General features: G+C 42.9%; 2 protein-coding genes across 2 annotated transcripts; both read right to left on the bottom strand.

Moving 5' to 3' along the window:
• Positions 1 to 853: 853 nt before the first annotated feature.
• LOC140066035 (E3 ubiquitin/ISG15 ligase TRIM25-like) lies at positions 854 to 2,431 on the bottom strand. The gene has a single exon (XM_072113600.1). The coding sequence runs from the start codon at positions 2,429 to 2,431 to the stop codon at positions 854 to 856; it is 1,578 nt and encodes a 525-aa protein (XP_071969701.1).
• Positions 2,432 to 22,462: 20,031 nt separating this feature from the next.
• LOC140066034 (E3 ubiquitin-protein ligase TRIM39-like) lies at positions 22,463 to 23,917 on the bottom strand. The gene has a single exon (XM_072113598.1). The coding sequence runs from the start codon at positions 23,915 to 23,917 to the stop codon at positions 22,463 to 22,465; it is 1,455 nt and encodes a 484-aa protein (XP_071969699.1).

The following is a 23,917-nucleotide window of genomic DNA, read 5'->3' as shown; positions in this document are numbered from 1 at the left end:
GTCATCAGACCTTTGTGTATGTCAGTAGCAGCAGGACTGTGAAATATGGATATATTCAAGGTTTGTAGCTTGATCCAGTAAATGGCGGGGGGTCCCAAGACACCGATCCATATCTCTCACTAATGTGGAAGACCGCTGTACCACTCAACAAGAGATGTGCTGCAATCTTGATTCAGAGTACAAAGTCAGCAGTTCAATGCAGAGAGCACAGCAGTGTGAGGAAACCCCCCCCCCCCAATGCACTTAGTAGCAGCAGGACTGTGATATACGGTTGCAGAATTGTGGTTTATCCAAGTGCACTTGGGGTGCATCCTCACACTGCTGTGCTCTGTGCAGCCATTGTTGGGTATTGTCACTTGAGAGATGTAGAATTATACCTTGTGTATGTTAGATAAACCACAATTCTGCATCCATATATTACAGCCCTGCTGCTACTAACATACACAAGGTATAATTATACATCTCTCCAGGGACAATGCCCAACACTGGCTGCACAGAGCACATCAGTGTGAGGATGCACCCCAAGTGCACTGAGAAGCTACAAGAAGCTCCTAAAATAAAAATCCGTATATCACAGTCCTGCTGCTACTAACAATATACATACAAGGTCTGATTACACATCTCTCCAGGAATAATATATAGCATGGAATGCAGTTTGCGGGCGCAGGACCATTTCTACAGTCACTTCTGTTGGGATAGGACAAAATCATGAAAGTGAATGGAGCGATGGTCCCCCGATCCCCTCTGTAAATGTAGCAGCGTAACCATTTTTTATGGTCAATGTTGGGGGGGGGGTCCTTGCATCCTGACCCCAGTACTCACTCAGTGTCACAGTAGAAATCCAACCTACCGGCTAGTCACATAGAAATACACAGAATTCATGGTCATTCCTGATTGTTACTGTACCGTCCCACACCCAGAAGGCGGCATGAAGCGGCTCCGTGAAGGTCACCTTGAAGGTGTGCAGATGCTTGAACTTGTCCCCCAGCTCATAGAAGGACAAGCGCCCGGCGTCATAGAGAAGAAATATCCTCATCCTGGCGGAAGTCACCGGCTGCAAGGGCGTTATGGTCCCGTTATGCCTCGCCGAGTACTGTCCATTATAGCCGGAGAGACACCACGACTTTGTGTTACTCCCGATACACGGCTGACATTCCTTCCGGTCCATACTGGGGTAACACACTCCCACCATCCAGAAGCCAGACTCGCTGGTCTCCACATCCCAGAAATGTCTCCCAGAGGCAAAGACATTGCGGCTTATAACCTGGAGGCACTGGAATCTCTCTGGAGAGTCAGGACGGCTCTGAGCCATTGTGGAACGAGAGACGCGTTTCAGGTTGTGGGACACGTCTAGGCCATTCCCAGCCGTATCTACATCCAGAGTGACATCGGAAGGAGCGTACATCATTTTCTTCAGTTCGATGAACAGATCTCGTAATCCGATGTGTATGGTCTCCGCGATCTGAGCTTCGTTCAACACAACGACCTCGGGGAAGTCTTTGTCGCGTTTCGGATCCAAGGCTTCGTAAAACGAGTCTCTGTTGGCTTTCCATTCCCTCAAGAAGATGAGTGGATCCATCTTATTCTGCAGCAGCTTGAGGTCATCCACCATACATGACAAGGTCTTCTCTTGTTTCTCCAAATCTTTGATCTGCTGAGAGACGGACTGCAGGACGTTACTGCTGTAGTCCAAGAACTCGGTCCAGAGCCGGTTCTCTAAGCTCTTCAGCTGTTCTCGAATTGCTTTAAAAAGATCATTGATCTGAAGCTTAAACCTTGACGGTTCTTCTTGGGCTTCTGTTTGGTGTTGGTAAAGTTTTTGGAGTCTCCTACTAGTCTCCTCTTTCCTTGAGACCAGTTTATCCTGGACACTGGTCAGCTCGTCTTTCTTCTTCTTGTAGGCCACATTCACTGGGCCCATCTTGTGGCCCACATGTTCCTCATCCAGTCTGCACTCGGCACACAGGGAGAGGTCATCCTCTGAGCAGTAATACTTGAGGAGCTTCTTATGGACGCTGCATTCTCTCTCCTCCGCGGAAGTCTTGGGTTCAACAAAGAAATGCTCCTCAGACTTGCTGTGGACCTTCAGATGGTCGTTACACAGAGACGCGTCACAGTGTGTACACGACTTAACGGCCGGCACCGGGTGCTGAAGGCAGTAAGAGCAGAAGATATCAGATTCCTCCTTCTCTGGCTGAGTAAAGCGGAAGCACTCGGCTATGTTCCCCAGGTTGATGTTTCTTCGAAACACAAGTCGCTCGTCGAGTCTCTCCCTGCACTGCGGGCAGGCGTGGACGATTTCCTTCTCGGAGGCCACCGATGTTATACAGCTGAAGCAGAAGTTGTGACCACATTTCAGGGTCACGGGTTCTTTATAAGTATTTAAGCAGATGGAGCAATAAAGTTCATCTCGGAGACTGTGAAACGCCATGTTCCTGCCGGACTCTACAAGTGAAAGTGAAACCTCTTAACGTGTTCTTGGCGACTCTCTGCTTGGTCATCCCCTAACAGGAAGGTGATGATACGTCTGGTGTGTCACAAGGGAAAATCCACGTAATCCAAGATTTTATAACAATGTCATTCCGTGGACTGTGATTACACCTATAAAAAGACAAAACACCCATCAGAGGAGCAACATTATCTAATCCCTTACTGCAACATGACATTCTAGAACGCCAACACGTGCTTATGGAGAGAGATGAGTGGACCCGATATTTGCATTTGGGTTAAGCAGACTTCGACTTATTGCCGGATTGGTGGTCGAAAAGCCAATACAGCCCCGAGCTACTAGCCATGGCTGTGATTGGCCAAGGCTTATCACATGTTCTTACATCAGGTGCTAGCTGCAAACACAGATTGTTAACACCCATGACCGAGTAAAATGCCACCAGCAATGCCATCATCTTGGATAAAGTCTCGCTGCCTCCCCAGTGAGGTTATTGGAGGAACAATTGCTATACAATAGTATTGAAGGACATGGCAGGACCAATCAGGCCCCCTAGGGGTCAAGTACCCTAGGAGGCCAATACAACCGTTAAAAAAAAAAAGGGAAAAGAAATTTTTAAAAATTAAAAGTTCACTCACCCAGATATATAACAAAATCAAATGATAAATATGTTCAGTATCAACAACCCAAAAAAAACGACTTACCAAAATATTAAAAAATAAATAAACAAAAATTCGACAGTGAACCCCGTAACAGAAAAGCTTTGAGGAGCTGTGTGTGTATATAGTGTACGGTGAGGAGCAGTGTGTGTGTATATAGTGTACGGTGATGAGCTGTGTGTGTATATAGTGTACGGTGAGGAGCAGTGTGTGTGTATATAGTGTACGGTGATGAGCTGTGTGTGTATATAGTGTATGGTGAGGAGCTGTGTGTGTATATAGTGTACGGTGAGGAGCTGTGTGTGTGTGTATATAGTGTACGGTGAGGAGCTGTGTGTGTGTATATAGTGTACGGTGAGGAGCTGTGTGTGTGTGTATATAGTGTACGGTGAGGAGCTGTGTGTGTGTGTATATAGTGTACGGTGAGGAGCTGTGTGTGTGTGTATATAGTGTACAGTGAGGAGCTGTATGTGTGTATATAGTGTACAGTGAGGAGCTGTGTGTGTATATAGTGTACGGTGAGGAGCTGTGTGTGTATATAGTGTACGGTGAGGAGCTGTGTGTGTATATAGTGTACGGTGAGGAGCTGTGTGTGTGTATATAGTGTACGGTGAGGAGCTGTGTGTGTATATAGTGTACGGTGAGGAGCTGTGCGTGTATATAGTGTACGGTGAGGAGCTGTGCGTGTGTATATAGTGTACGGTGAGGAGCTGTGCGTGTGTATATAGTGTACGGTGAGGAGCTGTGTGTGTGTATATAGTGTACGGTGAGGAGCCGTGTGTGTGTATATAGTGTACGGTGAGGAGCTGTGTGTGTGTATATAGTGTACGGTGAGGAGCTGTGTGTGTGTGTGTATATAGTGTACGGTGAGGAGCAGTGTGTGTGTGTATATAGTGTACGGTGAGGAGCAGTGTGTGTATATAGTGTACGGGAAGGAGCTGTGTGTGTATATAGTGTACGGTGAGGAGCTGTGTGTATATATAGTGTACGGTGAGGAGCTGTGTGTGTGTGTATATAGTGTACGGTGAGGAGCTGTGTGTGTGTGTATATAGTGTACGGTGAGGAGCTGTGTGTGTGTGTATATAGTGTACGGTGAGGAGCTGTGTGTGTGTGTGTGTGTATATAGTGTACGGTGAGGAGCTGTGTGTGTATATAGTGTACGGTGAGGAGCTGTGTGTGTGTGTATATAGTGTACGGTGAGGAGCTGTGTGTGTGTATATAGTGTACGGTGAGGAGCTGTGTGTGTGTGTATATAGTGTACGGTGAGGAGCTGTGTGTGTGTGTATATAGTGTACGGTGAGGAGCTGTGTGTGTGTGTGTGTATATAGTGTACGGTGAGGAGCTGTGTGTGTGTGTGTGTATATATAGTGTACGGTGAGGAGCTGTGTGTGTGTGTGTATATAGTGTACGGTGAGGAGCTGTGTGTGTGTGTATAGTGTACGGTGAGGAGCTGTGTGTGTATATAGTGTACGGTGAGGAGCTGTGTGTGTATATAGGGTACAGTGAGGAGCTGTGTGTGTATATATATATATATATATATATATATATATATATATATATATATATATATATATATATATATATATATATATATATAGTACGGTGAGGAGCTGTATGTGTGTATATATATATAGTGTACGGTGAGGAGCTGTGTGTGTGTATATATATATATTGTACGGTGAGGAGCTGTGAGATATATATATATCTCACAGCTCCTCACCGTACAATATATATATATACACACACACAGCTCCTCACCGTACACTATATATATATATACACACATACAGCTCCTCACCGTACACTATATATATATATATACACACAGCTCCTCACCGTACACTATATACACACACAGCTCCTCACCGTACACTATATATATATACACACATACAGCTCCTCACCGTACACATATATACACACACACAGCTCCTCACCGTACACTATATACACACACACAGCTCCTCACCGTACACTATATACACACACACACACACAGCTCCTCACCGTACACTATATACACCCACAGCTCCTCCCAGTACACTATATACACCCACAGCTCCTCCCAGTACACTATACACACACAGCTCATCACCGTACACTATACACACACAGCTCATCACCGTACACTATATACACACACACACAGCTCCTCACCATACACTATATACACACACACAGCTCCTCACCGTACACTATATACACACACACAGCTCCTCACCGTACACTATATATATATACACACACACACACACACACACACACACACACACACACACACACATATAGCTCCTCACCGTACACTATATATATATACACACACACACACAGCTCCTCACCGTACACTATATATATATATACACACACACACAGCTCCTCACCGTACACTATATATATATACACACACATACAGCTCCTCACCGTACACTATATATATATATACACACACAGCTCCTCACCGTACACTATATACACACACAGCTCCTCACCGTACACTATATATATATATATATATACACACAGCTCCTCACTGTACCCTATATACACACACAGCTCCTCACCGTACACTATACACACACACACAGCTCCTCACCGTACACTATACACACACACACAGCTCCTCACCGTACACTATATACACACACACACACACACACAGCTCCTCACCGTACACTATATATATATATACACACACACACACACAGCTCCTCACCGTACACTATATACACACACACACAGCTCCTCACCGTACACTATATATACACACACACACAGCTCCTCACCGTGCACTATATATACACACAGCTCCTCACCGTACACTATATATACACACACAGCTCCTCACCGTACACTAATATATATATATATATATATTAGTGTACGGTGAGGAGCTGTGTGTGTGTGTGTGTGTGTGTATATAGTGTACGGTGAGGAGCTGTGTGTGTGTGTGTGTGTGTGTATATAGTGTACGGTGAGGAGCTGTGTGTGTGTGTGTGTGTGTGTATATAGTGTACGGTGAGGAGCTGTGTGTGTGTGTGTGTGTGTGTATATAGTGTACGGTGAGGAGCTGTGTGTGTGTGTGTGTGTGTGTATATAGTGTACGGTGAGGAGCTGTGTGTGTGTGTGTGTGTGTGTATATAGTGTACGGTGAGGAGCTGTGTGTGTGTGTGTGTGTGTGTATATAGTGTACGGTGAGTGTGTGTGTGTGTGTGTATATAGTGTACGGTGAGTGTGTGTGTGTGTGTGTATATAGTGTTGCGGTGAGTGTGTGTGTGTGTGTGTATATAGTGTTGCGGTGAGTGTGTGTGTGTGTGTGTATATAGTGTTGCGGGGTGTGTGTGTGTGTGTGTATATAGTGAGGAGGTGTGTGTGTGTGTGTGTGTATATAGTGAGGAGGTGTGTGTGTGTGTGTGTGTATATAGTGAGGAGGTGTGTGTGTGTGTGTGTGTATATAGTGAGGAGGTGTGTGTGTGTGTGTGTGTATATAGTGAGGAGGTGTGTGTGTGTGTATAGTGAGGAGGTGTGTGTGTGTGTATAGTGAGGAGGTGTGTGTGTGTGTATAGTGAGGAGGTGTGTGTGTGTGTATAGTGAGGAGGTGTGTGTGTGTGTATAGTGAGGAGGTGTGTGTGTGTGTATAGTGAGGAGGTGTGTGTGTGTGTATAGTGAGGAGGTGTGTGTGTGTGTATAGTGAGGAGGTGTGTGTGTGTGTATAGTGAGGAGGTGTGTGTGTGTGTATAGTGAGGAGGTGTGTGTGTGTGTGTGTGTGTGTGTGTGTGTGTGTGTGTGTGTGTGTGTGTGTGTGTGTGTGTGTGTGTGTTGTTGCGGTGTGTATAGTGTTACGGTGTGAATAGCGCTCTAGCCCTCTCCATGTGTGTTACCTGCTCCTCTCCAGGACGTGTCTGACCTCTGACCCCCCTGTGCCGGGTTATATCCTGTCCTTGATGATCCTCAGGTGAGGCTGATCTGCAGACAGGATTTAGGAGCTTGTGTTGCTGGTGCTCTGGTTGCTGTGTAGAGTGTCAGCTCCTGTGGTTGTTACTGTGTAATATATGACTGATGGGTAAAATATTGGGGAAGTTGCCTGGAGTTTGGGGGCGGTTGTGTATCTGAGGACCCCTGTGAGTGACTGCCCATAGGTGCTACGTGGTGTTAACACGTGCGTTTTGAAACGCATTACAACAACGGATTTACCTGATTACATTCCTGTCAACATTGTGTTTACAAAACATATATGTTAACACATGAGTTTTGTAAACACAATGCTATTTAATCGGGCAAATCTCCTCTCCTCAGATGTTGTCCCCAGTCTGAGGGCGCGTCCACACGCTGCATTCTGTTGCGTTTGTTGACGCATCTGTAAACGCCCTCCCTTCCCCGGTTCCATGTGAAGCCGGTGTTCGCAGTCCTCCTGTCTCTGTGTTGCGTTTTTGCCTGTGCGTTGCATTTCTTAAAGTAGACAAGGTGAAGAGGTGATTTGCCTAATTACGTTACTGTTTACATTTGTTAACATAATGTTAACGCTGCACTGGCATTGTTAACATATTGTGTTAACACCCCATTTATGATACGTTTTGTAAACGCAAATGTTAATAGAAATTTTAATTAGGCAAATGCACCTCAACTCAGCTGTTGTAATGCGCTTCAACTGCACTGAAAATACATCCAAAACGCAACGTTTAGAGATTTATTAGAGTCCTAAGGTTAGACCGTGCAGAGATCGACTAGTCACCCTTATTCTGCACCAGATTCCGAGTCTGATGCTGGATGATAAATCTGTCGTCGTATGAGGGAGTTTTTGACGCGTTTTAAAAAAACATCCAAAAAGCAAGTGGGAGGGGATTGGCCAAAATGCTTATATTTTAATGAAACGCATGCATTTTATGGGAAACTCATGTGTTTTGGCCAAACCCCCTCCCACTTGCGTTTTTGGATCCGTTTTAACTGTCTAGTTGTCCTTTGTGCCTCCTGTTATGCGGCTTACAAAATTCTGTCGGCAGTATTTTTGGCGCACAAGCCTGAGGCCACGCCCCCTTTTCATAGGTTTGCTCGGCGCAGGAGAGCCAGAAAACTCTGAAACCCTTTATAAATGCGGTGCAGACGGTTTTTAGGTCGCAGTGCGGCAGAATTCTTGACTCCCTGTTGCATTTTTTGATGCATTTTAAATACATTCCAACTGCGATCACATGCAGAGGTTACATTGGGGGCTCATTTACTTACCCGGCCCAGTCGTAATCCCACGGCGCGTTGTCCGATGCTGATTCGGGTTCTGCCGGGATTCACTAAGGTTGTGCGTCCGATATCCACCAGGTGTCGCTGCTGCGCTGAGGTCCGCCGGAGTTCACCTTCTTCCCGGTGCATGGGAGTGCTTGATCTTGCGACACAATTACCGTATATTCCGGCGTATAAGACGACCCCCCCTACTTTCCTGTTTTCCAATACATACAAAACACCGTTAAAAATTTAAAAAAAAAAACATATTTGAATTTAGCATGGTCCTTTTTTTAATGTAAATTCTTCTGACATGCAGGTATATAGCAGGAAAACTGTCGCTCATAAACATAAGGCAAACAACAACAACATTACCATCGTCCATGTTACTGTAAATGTTACCATACTGTACCTTACATTTATATTTTATTAAATATTCCATGCCATGTACTCAGAAGCGGGAAAAAAATTCCAAATGCAATGAAAATGGTGAAAAAACGCATTTGCGCCATTTTCTTGTGGGCTTGGATCTTACGTCTTTCACTGAGCGCCCCAAATGACTTGTCTACTTTATTTTTTGGGTCGGTACGATTAAGGGGATACCAGATTTGTATAGGTTTTATAATGTTTTCATACATTTACAAAAATGAAAACCTCCTGTACAAAAATTACTTTTTTGATTTTGCCAACTTCTGGCGCTAATAACTTTTTCATACTTTGGTGTACGGAGCTGTGGATGGTGTCATTTTTTGCAAAATTTGTTAATATTTTCAATTATATCATTTTTGGGACTGTGCGACCTTTTGATCACTTTTTATAGATTTTTTTATATTTTTCAAAATGGCAAAAAAGTGTCATTTTCGACTTTGGGCGCTATTTTCCGTTACGGGGTTAAACGCACTGAAAAACCGTCATCATATTTTGATAGATCGGGCATTTTTGGACGCGTCGATACCTGATGTGTTTATGATTTTTACTGTTTATTTATATTTATGTCAGTTCTATGGAAAGGGGGGTGATTTGAAATTTTAGGTTTTTTTATTATTTATTTTTTTAACTTTTTTTAATTTTTATTTATACTATTTTTCAGACTCCCTAGGGTACTTTAACCCTAGGTTGTCTGATCGATCCTATCATATACTGCCATACTACAGTATGGCAGTATATGGGGATTTTCCTCATTCATTACAATGTGCTATCAGCACATTGTAATGAAGGGGTTAAAACGAAATAGCCTCGGGTCTTCGGAAGACCCGAGGCTACCATGGAGACGGATCACCGCCCCCGATGACGTCACGGGGAGCGACGATCCCAGGTAAGATGAGAGAAGATTACGGAGAAGACAGAAGATTTTTCTGTCTTCAAAAGTCGTCTTATACGCCGGAATATATGGTAGTTTATAAAATTCTGTGTTTTTTCCGAATCCGTTGGGTTGTCCGACGGCCACGCCCCCCAATTTCTGTCGCGTGAAAGCCGGCGCCGATGCGACACAATCCAAAACCTGGGGCAATTCGGCGGAAATCGCCGGGAAACCCGAAAAAAATGCGCGATTCGGATGAACCCCATTATGTTTTGGCAGATGCCATGGCTGGAGCCTTTTGAACACATTTAAAACGCATTAAAAAAAAACCACAATGTCTGATGGCTGAGGCTGCATTCACACGCGGCGGTGCGTTTACACAGACATTTTTGACGCAGCAAAAGAACAGTTTGCAAATGTGTTTTCTCCTTTTTTAAAAAAACCCCCACATTTGGTGTACGGTCACACATGGCGCTAGCGCAGGGGGCCGTGCCTCAGTCATGCTTACCGACTGCATGCGTTATACTGCAAACACAAACGAGTTTGGCCTGGGCACAGCCCCCATTGCACTAGCGCTACGTGTGACTGCACCCTCAATGATATGTTCCCACCCAATATGATCCGCACCCTCAATGATATGTTCCCACCCAATATGATCCGCACCCTCAATGATATGTTCTCACCCAATATGATCCGCACCCTCAATGATATGTTCTCACCCAATATGATCCGCACCCTCAATGATATGTTCTCACCCAATATGATCCGCACCCTCAATGATATGTTCCCACCCAATATGATCCGCACCCTCAATGATATGTTCTCACCCAATATGATCCGCACCCTCAATGATATGTTCTCACCCAATATGATCCGCACCCTCAATGATATGTTCTCACCCAATATGATCCGCACCCTCAATGATATGTTCTCACCCAATATGATCCGCACCCTCAATGATATGTTCTCACCCAATATGATCCGCACCCTCAATGATATGTTCTCACCCAATATGATCCGCACCCTCAATGATATGTTCCCACCCAATATGATCCGCACCCTCAATGATATGTTCTCACCCAATATGATCCGCACCCTCAATGATATGTTCCCACCCAATATGATCCGCACCCTCAATGATATGTTCTCACCCAATATGATCCGCACCCTCAATGATATGTTCTCACCCAATATGATCCGCACCCTCAATGATATGTTCCCACCCAATATGATCCGCACCCTCAATGATATGTTCTCGCCCAATATGATCCGCACCCTCAATGATATGTTCTCACCCAATATGATCCGCACCCTCAATGATATGTTCTCGCCCAATATGATCCGCACCCTCAATGATATGTTCTCACCCAATATGATCCGCACCCTCAATGATATGTTCTCGCCCAATATGATCCGCACCCTCAATGATATGTTCTCACCCAATATGATCCGCACCCTCAATGATATGTTCTCACCCAATATTATCCGCACCCTCAATGATATGTTCTCACCCAATATGATCCGCACCCTCAATGATATGTTCTCACCCAATATGATCCGCACCCTCAATGATATGTTCCCACCCAATATGATCCGCACCCTCAATGATATGTTCTCACCCAATATGATCCGCACCCTCAATGATATGTTCTCACCCAATATGATCCGCACCCTCAATGATATGTTCTCACCCAATATGATCCGCACCCTCAATGATATGTTCTCACCCAATATGATCCGCACCCTCAATGATATGTTCTCACCCAATATGATCCGCACCCTCAATGATATGTTCTCACCCAATATGATCCGCACCCTCAATGATATGTTCTCACCCAATATGATCCGCACCCTCAATGATATGTTCCCACCCAATATGATCCGCACCCTCAATGATATGTTCTCACCCAATATGATCCGCACCCTCAATGATATGTTCTCACCCAATATGATCCGCACCCTCAATGATATGTTCTCACCCAATATGATCCGCACCCTCAATGATATGTTCTCACCCAATATGATCCGCACCCTCAATGATATGTTCCCACCCAATATGATCCGCACCCTCAATGATATGTTCTCACCCAATATGATCCGCACCCTCAATGATATGTTCTCACCCAATATGATCCGCACCCTCAATGATATGTTCTCGCCCAATATGATCCGCACCCTCAATGATATGTTCTCGCCCAATATGATCCGCACCCTCAATGATATGTTCCCACCCAATATGATCCGCACCCGCTTTTGGCTTCAAAAACTGCATCTGAAAACTGTATTGTAGTTGTGTTTACAATGCATTAACGCAGTGTGTGAACACGGCCTTAGCCTACCTCCACATGACAAGTGCAGCCCCTCAGGCTGCAAACAGCCCTGTGGACCATTATCTGTGGCCCGACTATGTGCCAAGAGAAAACTGCTGCCCAAGCCTCAGCCTCAGGCCGGAATAGGACCTGCCTTATGTTTTGCTATTCGCACGTGTCTCATACACGGGAGCATGGAAACCCCTGATGTGTATGAGCGCGTGCAAGGAATCGGGGTGCACATCCATCACCGGGGCTGCACTTCCCAATTTCACAGTCACCTACTCTTAGCCATTGTTCACACAGCGTATGAACTGTCCAGTGACATACATGTTATCACAATGTGGGTCATTTATCAGAACTTTCGGACTTGTTGTGCTGGTTTCTCGGCATAAAAAGTTGCCGGTCCATATTTGCACCAACAAATCTGATCTCCTCCCACAGAGTCCACGACCTCAGATGTTTGGTGTCTCCCATCAGACCCTTTCAGGGAATATAGTCTGTTATGGCTATGGCTTATTTTCAAGTGAAGTTATTCAAAGAGTTAACTTTTTGATGGACATAACTCTGCTATGCAGGATGGCGTCTGCCTGGCAGGACCTCCGAGACAAGAGCAGGTCCAACACGGCCTTGAAGGGTGGACATCACATTCCATGAGGAGATTCATGTATATATATAATCACATGATACATTGTATATTCTATACATGAATATTCTGAAACGTGACCAAAGTAGGATAAGCCAATCACAACCAAGCATAGCACCTAGGTGGGCTCCTCCCTCTTACGTTAGAAAAATTCTCTTTATTTCAATACTTAGAGAATCTTTGAGACCCTAGGGGAGATGTATTATGGTTTTATGCTAGTTTTCTGGTGCAGAAGCTCGGAAATAATAGCAAATTCTTACAATTATTATTGTTGCGCTTACGTAACCTCCATGTTTTTATGTAAAACTATGGCAAAACAAATCCGTAGTTTTGCTCAGTGGCTGCACCGCCGATTGTTACATCGAGAGACCTAAGCCTCTTAGTGTATCCAGCAGGACAAAGGGGGGCGTGGCCTCTATCATAGGCCGGGGGCCCCTCCCCCATGGGTGTGTCAATCCATCTCTTCGGATGAATACATTATAGTTATCGAATTTGGAGCAGAGCTCAATACTTCCAGGTGTATAATCCAAACCAAGACCTGAAGCATGTGATTGGCTTCGGGCATTGAATTGAACTTGTACAAGGACAGGGGCACCTGACGAGCATCTTTGGCCTGAAAGGAATTGATGGGATTTGTTTTACATTTGTTAAAATAATCATTTTCCCTTTTCCGCATATTGAGTTTTATAAAAACTGCATGAAAATAAACTTCTCTCAAAATGAAATTTTAACAACTTTCTCTGATTGCACAACCCTCATCTACGGCCGCGGAGGCGCTCAGCAGATGCGGGGCTCAATTTCTAAAATCAAACAAAGCCGCGTCTCGTCATAAACACATTTCTCTTTTTGTAAATCATCAATTTGCCTTTTTTTGTAAACGGCTGTGAAATTGTCAACCTCTTCGAAGCCTCTCAGAGAAGCGATTGAGAGTGGACGGAGGCGGTGAATCATTCTGAAAGACGAAACGCGTCGGCCGCTGCTCATCTTTATGTATGCCGACGGTGATGAGCTATTACTTTACCCACTTCACAATTTTCTGAAAGCATATAAAAAAAAAAGTTGTGGCTGTCACTTTCACTTAAGGGACGAATGAGATACGGAAGGAGGTTTTTATGGCGCAGATTCTGGTGTCTAAATCAAAGGCCCTTAAGCTGAGTCTCTCCAGCAGCCGTAACACTACAACATGCAATTTTTGGGGTTGTTCAGCCACAGTTTCAAATATTAAAGGACATCTACCACCAGGATGAAAGATTATAAACCAAGCACAGGCACATGCAGGTATTTGCCCCATCTGGAAGGATCTGCTCTTCACTTAGTTTCCCATGCCCTTGTTTTTACCCAAAAAAAGGCTCTTAAAATTATGCAAAATGAGCCTGAGGGGCTCCAGGCTCTATTAACACCTATGGAGCCTGGAGGCCCTCTGCCTCATTAGCATAATTTAGAAAGCACATGCAATCACAGCAGGCTCCACAGACTTCTACTCCTCCCCATCCTCCATGGAGGCTGCTGGGATTTCATGTGATCAGATACATACATTGGGTATTATAAATGTTACAGGTCATTAGAAGACATTGCCCTGGTCACATGACATGAAGTGGCCAATGAAACAGAGCTCTCTATTTTAATGTTCCACACAGCAGCTGGCCTAGCAGTGAGACCTGTCAATCAGGAACAAGGAGGCGGGGCAATGTAGTAACCACTAAATATACAAAGCCTCATTGGACTTACATCAGGCGAGTTGCCTTTAAGTTTACAAAATGATTTTTTTTTAACATTGCATCCATGGAAAGGAACCATTTAGGGATAAAAGCAATGCTTTGGTTTTTATTGAAGTATTTATTTGGGGGTGGCTTAAAGGTTCCCTTAAAGCCCATAAGAGTTTGGCCACTATAATCCATCATAATTCATCATGAATGGGCCCAGTACACGGTGGGGGTGATGTGTGTTATGATGTGAGGACATTAGTTAATTTTCAGCATTACGGTTCTTCCATCACCTGGTAGATATGTTATCAGCTACCGGTTGGCATCCAGTGTGAGATCTGATGCCCAATGCCATCTCTTCGTTTGAGCCATGATGTTCTCTAAGACCTATTTTTAGGGTCATCGTAATGTTGCCTTCATAGAGATCCCATTGGAAGGTTTTTCTGCTGTAAGGATACGAGGGCCCAGACCAGACGAGAGACCTTGTTTTTCCTACTTGGCAATATCGTCGATGAACTAGGTCCCCAATGCAAACCAATAGATTATTACTTCTTCCATCCAATGTTCTCTGAATCTTGAAGTTTCTGGACACTGAAGCCTTTTTGATCTCGAACCCAATGGCGGATGGGTGGGTGAGATGTACGTACCTCCGTAAGGCAACATTAGATGCAGATACAAGAGGCTCTTTCGAAGCGGAAAAAATCCTTTCCCAGAGTTACTTTACGAACAGAAAACTTTAAGGTGTTTAGACGTGTTCTCCTGATTTTCATCCACGCCTTTTCCTTTGTCCCCCTAAGCAGCCTGTTTTTTCCTCTTCACGAGTGAGTCTTCCCGTTGACGTAATTGTTCTTTTTCGCGTTGTGTCGTCTCGGGTTCTTTATCAGTGAGAAAAAGATGAAGTAGTCACGTTCTTGTCATGGATGTAAAGAAGGCGTGAAGTTCTTGTGCCTGAACTGGTGATTCTAGTTGCATCTCGATTTTACCCGAGGGAAGTGTAAATATGTGTAGGACAAATTTGCATATGTCAATGCTCGACAAAAATCAAGCAGTGTTACGGGAGAACCTAGAAGTTTCCATACTCGATAAAGAGACACGTGATAATTTTCTCACTGTCTGAAATCAGAATAAACCTTTCCCGTGTTTGGTTACTAAAATGATTTATATTTGCCAGATGCCGAAATAATGAGAAAGTAAAAAATGTAATGCAAAAATCTAAAGTTTACATACATTTCAATAGTATTTGGGACAATTGTCCTTGCATGACTTGGGTCAAACATTTTGGATCTCCTTCCATCAAGCCTCTCACAATAGTTGGTAAAATATGCAAATAAGTTTTCCAGGATGGGATAAGGAAAAACCACGCCTCTTTTAGCTACCTTGTAAGGCAGCTCCGTTGACATCAAGCATGACTTTCAAGAAGCCTAATGATATAGGATTAAAACCAAACCAGAATATCTATTCCAGAACAACCGTAGACAGCGCTGTTAGTAACTTTATTAGGTCTCTTCAGTACAGATTACACCACGGCCTTCCCGACAATAGTTGGTAGGAATTTGGGCCCATTCTTACTGACAGAACTGGTGTCCCGGGGATGTGTTTGTACCCACTTACTCTCACTGGACATTTCAGCTTTGTCCATAACTTTCCAATAGGAATGAGATCAGGACTTTATGATGGGCCCTTCAAAACATTGGGGCAGATTTACTTACCCGGTCCCGTCGCGATCCCACGGTGCATTGTCCGACGAGGATTCGGGTCCTGCACAATTCACTAAGATCGTGCGTCCGAGTTCTTGCATGTGTCGCTTCTGCACTGAGGTCCGCCGGAGTTCACCTGCTTCTTCCTGGTGCACGTGAATGCTTGATCTTGCAACACATTTCCTTTTTTAAATTCCGCAGTTTGTCCGAATCCGTCGGGTTGTCCGACGTCCACACCCCCCGATTTCTGTAGCCTGCAACCGGTGCCGATGCGCCACAATCCGATCGCGTGCGCCAAAAACCCGGGGCAATTCAGGCAGAAGACAAATATTCTGGAAACCAGACGAAAGTGCGGCGTTCGGACCCTTCGTAAATGAGCCCCACAGACTATGTTCTTGCAGTAGCTTTGGGTTGTTGTCCGTTTGGAAGACCCATTTGCTACCAAGCTTTACCTTCCAGGCTGACATCTTGAGATGTTCTTCAGCATTGGCCACATGTTCTTTCCTCATGATACATCTATTTTGTGAAGTCCACAACATGACGCTGCTCCTGGTTCTCACCGTTGGGATGTTCTCAGGCTTCACCCTTTTTCCTTCAAATGTAATGATGGTCATTATGGCCGAACAGGTCAATTTAAGTTTCGGCAGGTCAGGACAAGCCTCTTAAAAATTAAGGTATTTGTTCCTGTTCCATTTGCAAACATTAATCTGGCTTCTTATGTTTCTTTTGGAGAAATGGCTACTTTCTAGAAAAGTGGAACCTGCGTCACTGAAGATAATGACAAGCTCTTACCAGCTTCATCATCTTCACAAGGTCTTTGGCTTTTGTTCTTGGGTTGATATGCACATTTCAGACCAAAGCATGTACATCTCTGGGACACAGAACCCATCTCCTCCCTGAGCGATATGACAGTTGCACATTCCCATCTTGTTTGTATTAGGGTTAGGGATGTATAATTGTTTGTACAGATGACCGGGCACCTTCAGGTATATGGAAAGTGCACCCAAGGATGAACCAGATATGTGCAAGTCCACAATTCTTTTGCTGATTCCTTTAGTCTTTCCTGTGATGACACACAAAGAAGTAGTGTATTTCAGGTGTGCCATTAAATACATCCACAGGGTGTGTCCATTATTAACTCAGATGTTTCCCATAAACCTTTCAGGAGCTTCCAAAGACATGACATCATATGGGATGTCCCAAATTGAAAGGCAAAGTAATCTTAGTGTAGGGAAACTTTTGACTTTGTAGAGTACCTTATATATTCGAGTATAAGCCGAGTTTTTCAGCACAATTTTTGTACTCATCTTTCCGACGTCCCGGGCAGGGCCTCTTCATCCTTCATGTGTGCCGGCACCAGCTTGCAAGTCAGCGACAGGTCCGTGTGCATGGTCCGGAGCACAAACTATGATGTCGGCGTATACTCAAGTATATACGGTAATAAAAATAATAAAAAAAGCCTTAAAAATGTTCCCATAATGTTTTACATGTCTAAATAACTTTTGTAGCCATAACTGACCTCAAATGGGAAACGCTTATTTTCATTTCATGTCATACAATGTGAAAAACCTGCATGTTTTATTTTTTAGAATTCAGAACAACACAAATTATAAATCTCTCTGATTCATATTTTTGATGTCTCACAATTTCTTCCCAACTACTGGCAATTCCTGTGAGCCGTAAGAAAATTCATAATGCACTGAACCTGCGCTGACATCTAAAAATGTGAGGACCTCGTGGTCATCTCTGAAAACCTCTTAAAAAATCAAAATCAAAAACTGTAACACCAATAGTTTTTGTTACTTTCAGGCATAATGAACTGTTATTTTATATGTGTCATTTTCTTTGCGGGACAAGATGATGTTTTCATTTCTACCATTTTGGGGATTGTACAACCTTTTGACAACTTTTTACTCGATTTTTTTATGTTTTATGGCGAAAAAGTGACGTTTGGGACATTTGGCCCCTATTTTCCATTACAGGGCTCACCACCGAGGAATCGTTTTAGTAGACAGGAATATTTGGAACGCACCAATACCTGAATGTTCAGGTTTTTAAATTTATTTTTGTTCCATTTTTAATTATTTTTTACTGTATTTGCAGACCCCCTTGGTTACTTTGACCCTAGGGAGGTCTGATTGTTCCTACCGTACATTGTAATACAGATATATTGCAGTATATGGAGATACAGCTGGTGATGTGTTATAGTGCGCTCGATAATGACGGCACTCACTGGCAACATGGTGGAGCCCACCTGCTGCTGACCACGATAGGTGCCAGCACTGTTTGTGGGTGTGGCACCGTCATGTGTTTGCTGCACAATGCAGCTAATACCCAGTGTGTTTGAAGATGGTTCAGCCCATCAGTCCTAGCAGGGCCAGATTAAGGGTGGTGAGGGCCCCTAGGCGCAAACTGGTGGGGGCCCTTCCAGCAATGTTTTTGGAGGTATATAGCTTGCCATCCGCCTGTAGTATACAGCCACCAGCCCCCTGTAGAATTTGGCCGCCAGTCCCTTGTAGAAAATGGCGATCTCTGTGATCTCCCCCAGTGGAGGCAACTGTGTTTAACTGACACAGCTGACATCCTAGACCCCTATGTGCATTTCGCACAGAGACAGTCAGCTCAGCTGAGTCGCTGACTGTCGGAAACTGGTGGGGTCCCCTTAAAAATTGAAAGTGGTGGGGGCCCCGGGGCTCTAGCCCCAGGAGCCCCTCCTTTAATCCGACCCTGAGTCCTAGTATGTCACATGTCGTTATGGTGTTAAGCTGTAAATTATGAAATATATATGCAAATTGAAACTCTATCTCTGGGTGGGACATTATTGATGTATGAATTAGACTATAGTGGAGTAGGTGGAATCCCACTAATATCACACATAAGGAAATCGCGATGTGCACAACATAGTCGCCAACCAACAAGTCCAAAAAAAATTACAACAAACACATTTTAAATGCAATTTATTAAACATTACAAAACAAAAAATAGCAAAGACATACACACAGCAAGTCTAGTGACCTTGTACTCGTCAGTGAGAATGATATCAGCCACTTTTTTTTTATTAGGATATAGTTTTATGTTCCTGTCAAACTCTGCAGAGACCATATTTATTAGCGCCAAAATGGCTCCTACTGTAAAAATCGTCAAAGCGGGAAGTGATACCTCTGCTAGTCATGTGTTGGGGTAGATGCCAGCCTGTACCAGTCATTTTGGCTGGAAGGCATCCGCACCCACCTGTCCTTCAAAACCCTCTAGGAACGATACGTCGGCCCGAAAGTATATTGTAAAAAAATGCAATAAATATTGAAAGGGAAAAAAAAGCTAAATAAATAATACATTTGGATACTGAGCTTCTGGCCTCACCCAGCGACACAAAACTTAAGCCGCCCATATAAAAGTGAAAAACTATTTCTTTAATACAAAGATATTCTGTACAATATTTGCCATAGAATAAAGAAATGCAAAGAACATGGAGACATCACACGACCCCCGGGGTCAGTATAGAAAGTGAGTGATACAAGTGACACATAGATATCAGGTCCGTGATGGATGGATCTTCCAATGTAAACGACACCTATCAGATCCTAATAATTATCACCGTTTCCATCTACATTTCTATAAGACATGATCTCATTTACGTGATAGAGATGGATGAGATAGATAGACACCCGTAGATATGGAAAAGATACATATGGTATGGAAATAAGATAGATGATGGATACATGCATAGAATAATCAGGAAGCTAGATACAAATGGGATGTGCGACTAAATAAATAGATGGAGGAAATAGGAAGGTAGGTGGATAAGTATTAGTCATCTCCTTGTTCCATGATGGACATAGTAAGAGCGTCCGACTCTCTCGTATGAACTGCTGAGTCTTGTTTTACCTCTATTCTTGGGGAGAGGTGGGAGGGGTTAAGTTGGAAAAATTTGCATGTGTCAACGATCCACAATGATTGGCCCCCCAGGGCAAAAATTACTAAAAACAATACAAGCAACAAGAGCTAAAGGAGGAAGAAAGGAAGAAAATCTCAGTAACTAAATAAATAGATGGAGGAAATAGGAAGGTAGGCTGATAAATATATAATATACTGTATATATGTCATCTAATAGATAATGTCGATATATATGAGATAGATGGATATATAGAATAATGAGGTAGATACCAAATATATAACAAAGATAGATAGATAAAATAACAACATATAACAACAATATATAGAATAATTCACAGTATCATATAGATAAGGTAGGTCGATAGATAGTAACGAGATAGATACCAAAGATAGGAGATAAAATACTACGGTAGGTGGATAGATAGTAGAGATAGATAAATAGATAGGAGATAGATAGAGAGATAGATAGGAGATAGATAGATAGATAGGAGATAGATAGGAGATAGATAGATAGATAGATAGGAGATAGATAGATAGATAGGAGATAGATAGATAGATAGATAGATAGATAGATAGATAGATAGATAGATAAATAGATAGGAGATAGATAGAGAGATAGATAGGAGATAGATAGATAGATAGATAGATAGATAGGAGATAGATAGATAGGAGATAGATAGATAGATAGATAGATAGATAGATAGATAGATAGGAGATAGATAGATAGGAGATAGATAGATAGATAGGAGATAGATAGATAGATAGATAGGAGATAGATAGGAGATAGATAGATAGGAGATAGATAGATAGATAGATAGATAGAAAGATAGGAGATAGATAGATAGGAGATAGATAGATAGATAGATAGATAGATAGATAGATAGATAGATAGATAGGAGATAGATAGATAGATGATAGATAGATAGATAGATAGATAGATAGATAGATAGATAGATAGATAGATAGAAGATAGATAGATAGATAGAAGATAGATAGGAGATAGATAGAGAGATAGATAGGAGATAGATAGATAGGAGATAGATAGATAGGAGATAGATAGATAGGAGATAGATAGGAGATAGATAGATAGATAGATAGGAGATAGATAGATAGGAGATAGATAGATAGGAGATAGATAGATAGATAGGAGATAGATAGGAGATAGATAGATAGGAGATAGATAGATAGATAGATAGATAGGAGATAGATAGATAGATAGGAGATAGATAGATAGATAGATAGGAGATAGATAGATAGATGATAGATAGATAGATAGATAGATAGATAGATAGGAGATAGATAGATAGATAGAAGACAGATAGGAGATAGATAGATAGGAGATAGATAGGAGATAGGTAGATAGATAGATAGATAGATAGATAGATAGATAGATAGATAGATAGGAGATAGATAGATAGATAGATAGATAGATAGATAGGAGATAGATAGATAGATAGATAGATAGGAGATAGATAGATAGATAGATAGATAGATAGAAGATAGATAGATAGATAGATAGATAGATAGATAGGAGATAGATAGATAGATAGATAGATAGATAGATAGATAGATAGGAGATAGATAGATAGATAGATAGATAGATAGATAGGAGATAGATAGATAGATAGATAGATAGATAGATAGATAGATAGATAGGAGATAGATAGGAGATAGATAGATAGATAGATAGATAGGAGATAGATAGATAGATAGATAGATAGGAGATAGATAGATAGGAGATAGATAGATAGATAGGAGATAGATAGATAGATAGATAGATAGATAGATAGATAGATAGATAGATAGATAGATAGGAGATAGATAGGAGATAGATAGATAGATATGAGATAGATAGATAGATAGATAGGAGATAGATAGATAGATAGGAGATAGATAGATAGATAGATAGATAGATAGATAGATAGATAGATAGGAGATAGATAGATAGATATGAGATAGATAGATAGATAGATAGATAGGAGATAGATAGATAGGAGATAGATAGGAGATAGATAGATAGATAGATAGATAGATAGATAGATAGGAGATAGATAGGAGATAGATAGATAGATAGATAGATAGATAGATAGATAGATAGGAGATAGATAGATAGATAGGAGATAGATAGATAGATAGGAGATAGATAGGAGATAGATAGATATGAGATAGATAGATAGATAGATAGGAGATAGATAGATAGATAGATAGATAGATAGATAGATAGATAGATAGATAGATAGATAGGAGATAGATAGGAGATAGATAGATAGATAGGAGATAGATAGATAGATAGATAGATAGATAGGAGATAGATAGATAGATAGGAGATAGATAGATAGATAGATAGATAGACAGTTGAGTCCCCAACTGATCCTCTGGTTTATCTGATAGAGAGATTGCACGTCCCCGGTTGCGATCGTATGGGACTGAAAAAATAAGTCAGAAAACACTGCTTACCTATCAGGGGCATTACCATAGGGACTGGGCCTCTACTGCCCCTACCTGGGGTATTAATGTTCCTTTTACAGCTCTGAGTATTAGTAAACAATGTAAGAGATTGTTTTGTATTGTATTAGCTGCCTGGATGGAGCCTGACGTCCCTAACTATTCACTTTTATCCAGTTGAAATAGACCCAAAACACGGCATGAAGCGGCTCGGTGAAGGTGGTGGTGACGGTGTGTATAAGTCTGATTGGGTCGGAGACCTCGTAGAAGGACAGCTGCCCGGCCTCATAGTCCAGATAGATTCCTATTCTATTAGAGGATAAGTGACTGGGAAGATGAGTATCCATTTTGTTGTGCATGACTTTAAGGTTGTTGTCTACGCAGCCCAATCCCCAAGCTTTGCTACTGTTCCCAATGAAGGCGTTATTACCTTTTCTGTCTATACTGGGGTAACACATTCCCACTACCCACGACCCCGATGGACCAGCCTCCACCTCCCAGTAATGCTGCCCTGAAGAAAAACTGTGCAGGCTCATAACCTGGAACTTCTTGAATCGCGATGGATTCTTCTGACGACGTTGATCGATTTTGGTCCACGATATTGTCCTCCGGTCGCCCGACAGATAGATGTTATAAGCCGCTGTGTTCACATCTGCCCGGAGATCTGCAGCCCAACACATTCTCTTCTTCAAACGAGTCACCAGATCCTCAAAGGATTTTTGTAGAGTCACCATGACAAGGCCTTCATCCAGGTCACCAGGTTCCCAGTGGATGCTCTGCCTTCCTTTAGGATACCAAAGTCCGGCTTGCGTTTTACCCGTCTTCGATAAGACGGCCAATGGGTCAGATAAGTTATGCAGCTCCTCCATGATACTTATGTTTCTAGAAAGTTCTTCCTTCTGCAGTTCCAACTTTTCAATGAGACTTGAGATTGGATGACAGACCTTCTCTTCGTCTTTGGTAATATCACCGAGGACCTTCTCCTCCAGAACATCCAATTGTCTCCTGACGTCCCAAAACAGTTCGCCAACTCGAGCCGCTAGTTTGTTGGCTTTTTCTTTCATGGCCCTCTTCTGACTTTGAAGTTTTTGGACTTGGATATCGTTGTCTCTTTGCTGTAGAATTAGTTTCTGGAGGACATCTCCGATCTGTTCCTTCTTTATATCGAAAGCCTTGGACAAGGGCTCAATTCGGTGCTTCTTGTGCACCCCAGAAAGGCAACATGGCATGCAGATACAGGTGGCATCTTCGAAGCAGTAGAATTTCAGAACTTCATTGTGGAGGGAACACTTTTGATCGGTGGCTTTTTCAAAGGTTTTCGGAGGCGCGGTTAAGACGTGTTCCCTCGACCTGCTGTGCAACGTGACGTGTTTATCGCATAGAGAAACTTCACAGAACGTGCAAGACTTCACTGCTGGAACGGATGAGCAATGTGTGCAGAAGACCTCTGTGACCTGCACGTCGCTGACATCTTCTACCGAAACCGGAGTCTCATATGGTGCGCTTGAATGTGGTGGATGAAGCCGATTGACATAAATGCTCTCGATCAGAGGCTCGTCCTCGGTGACCAGATAGTCATCATAGTCATCTCCTTGTTCCATGATGGACAT

The sequence above is a fragment of the Engystomops pustulosus genome, chromosome 6, assembly GCF_040894005.1.
Source record: "Engystomops pustulosus chromosome 6, aEngPut4.maternal, whole genome shotgun sequence".
Taxonomy (NCBI): Eukaryota; Metazoa; Chordata; class Amphibia; order Anura; family Leptodactylidae; genus Engystomops; species Engystomops pustulosus.
Note: the sequence above shows the minus strand (reverse complement) of the source record. Positions and strands in the feature narration are given on the sequence as shown.

Coding starts and splice junctions, on each gene's coding strand:
- LOC140066034 (XM_072113598.1), bottom strand. CDS start 23,917: ATGTCCATCATGGAACAAGGAGATGACTATGATGACTATCTGGTCACC.
- LOC140066035 (XM_072113600.1), bottom strand. CDS start 2,431: ATGGCGTTTCACAGTCTCCGAGATGAACTTTATTGCTCCATCTGCTTA.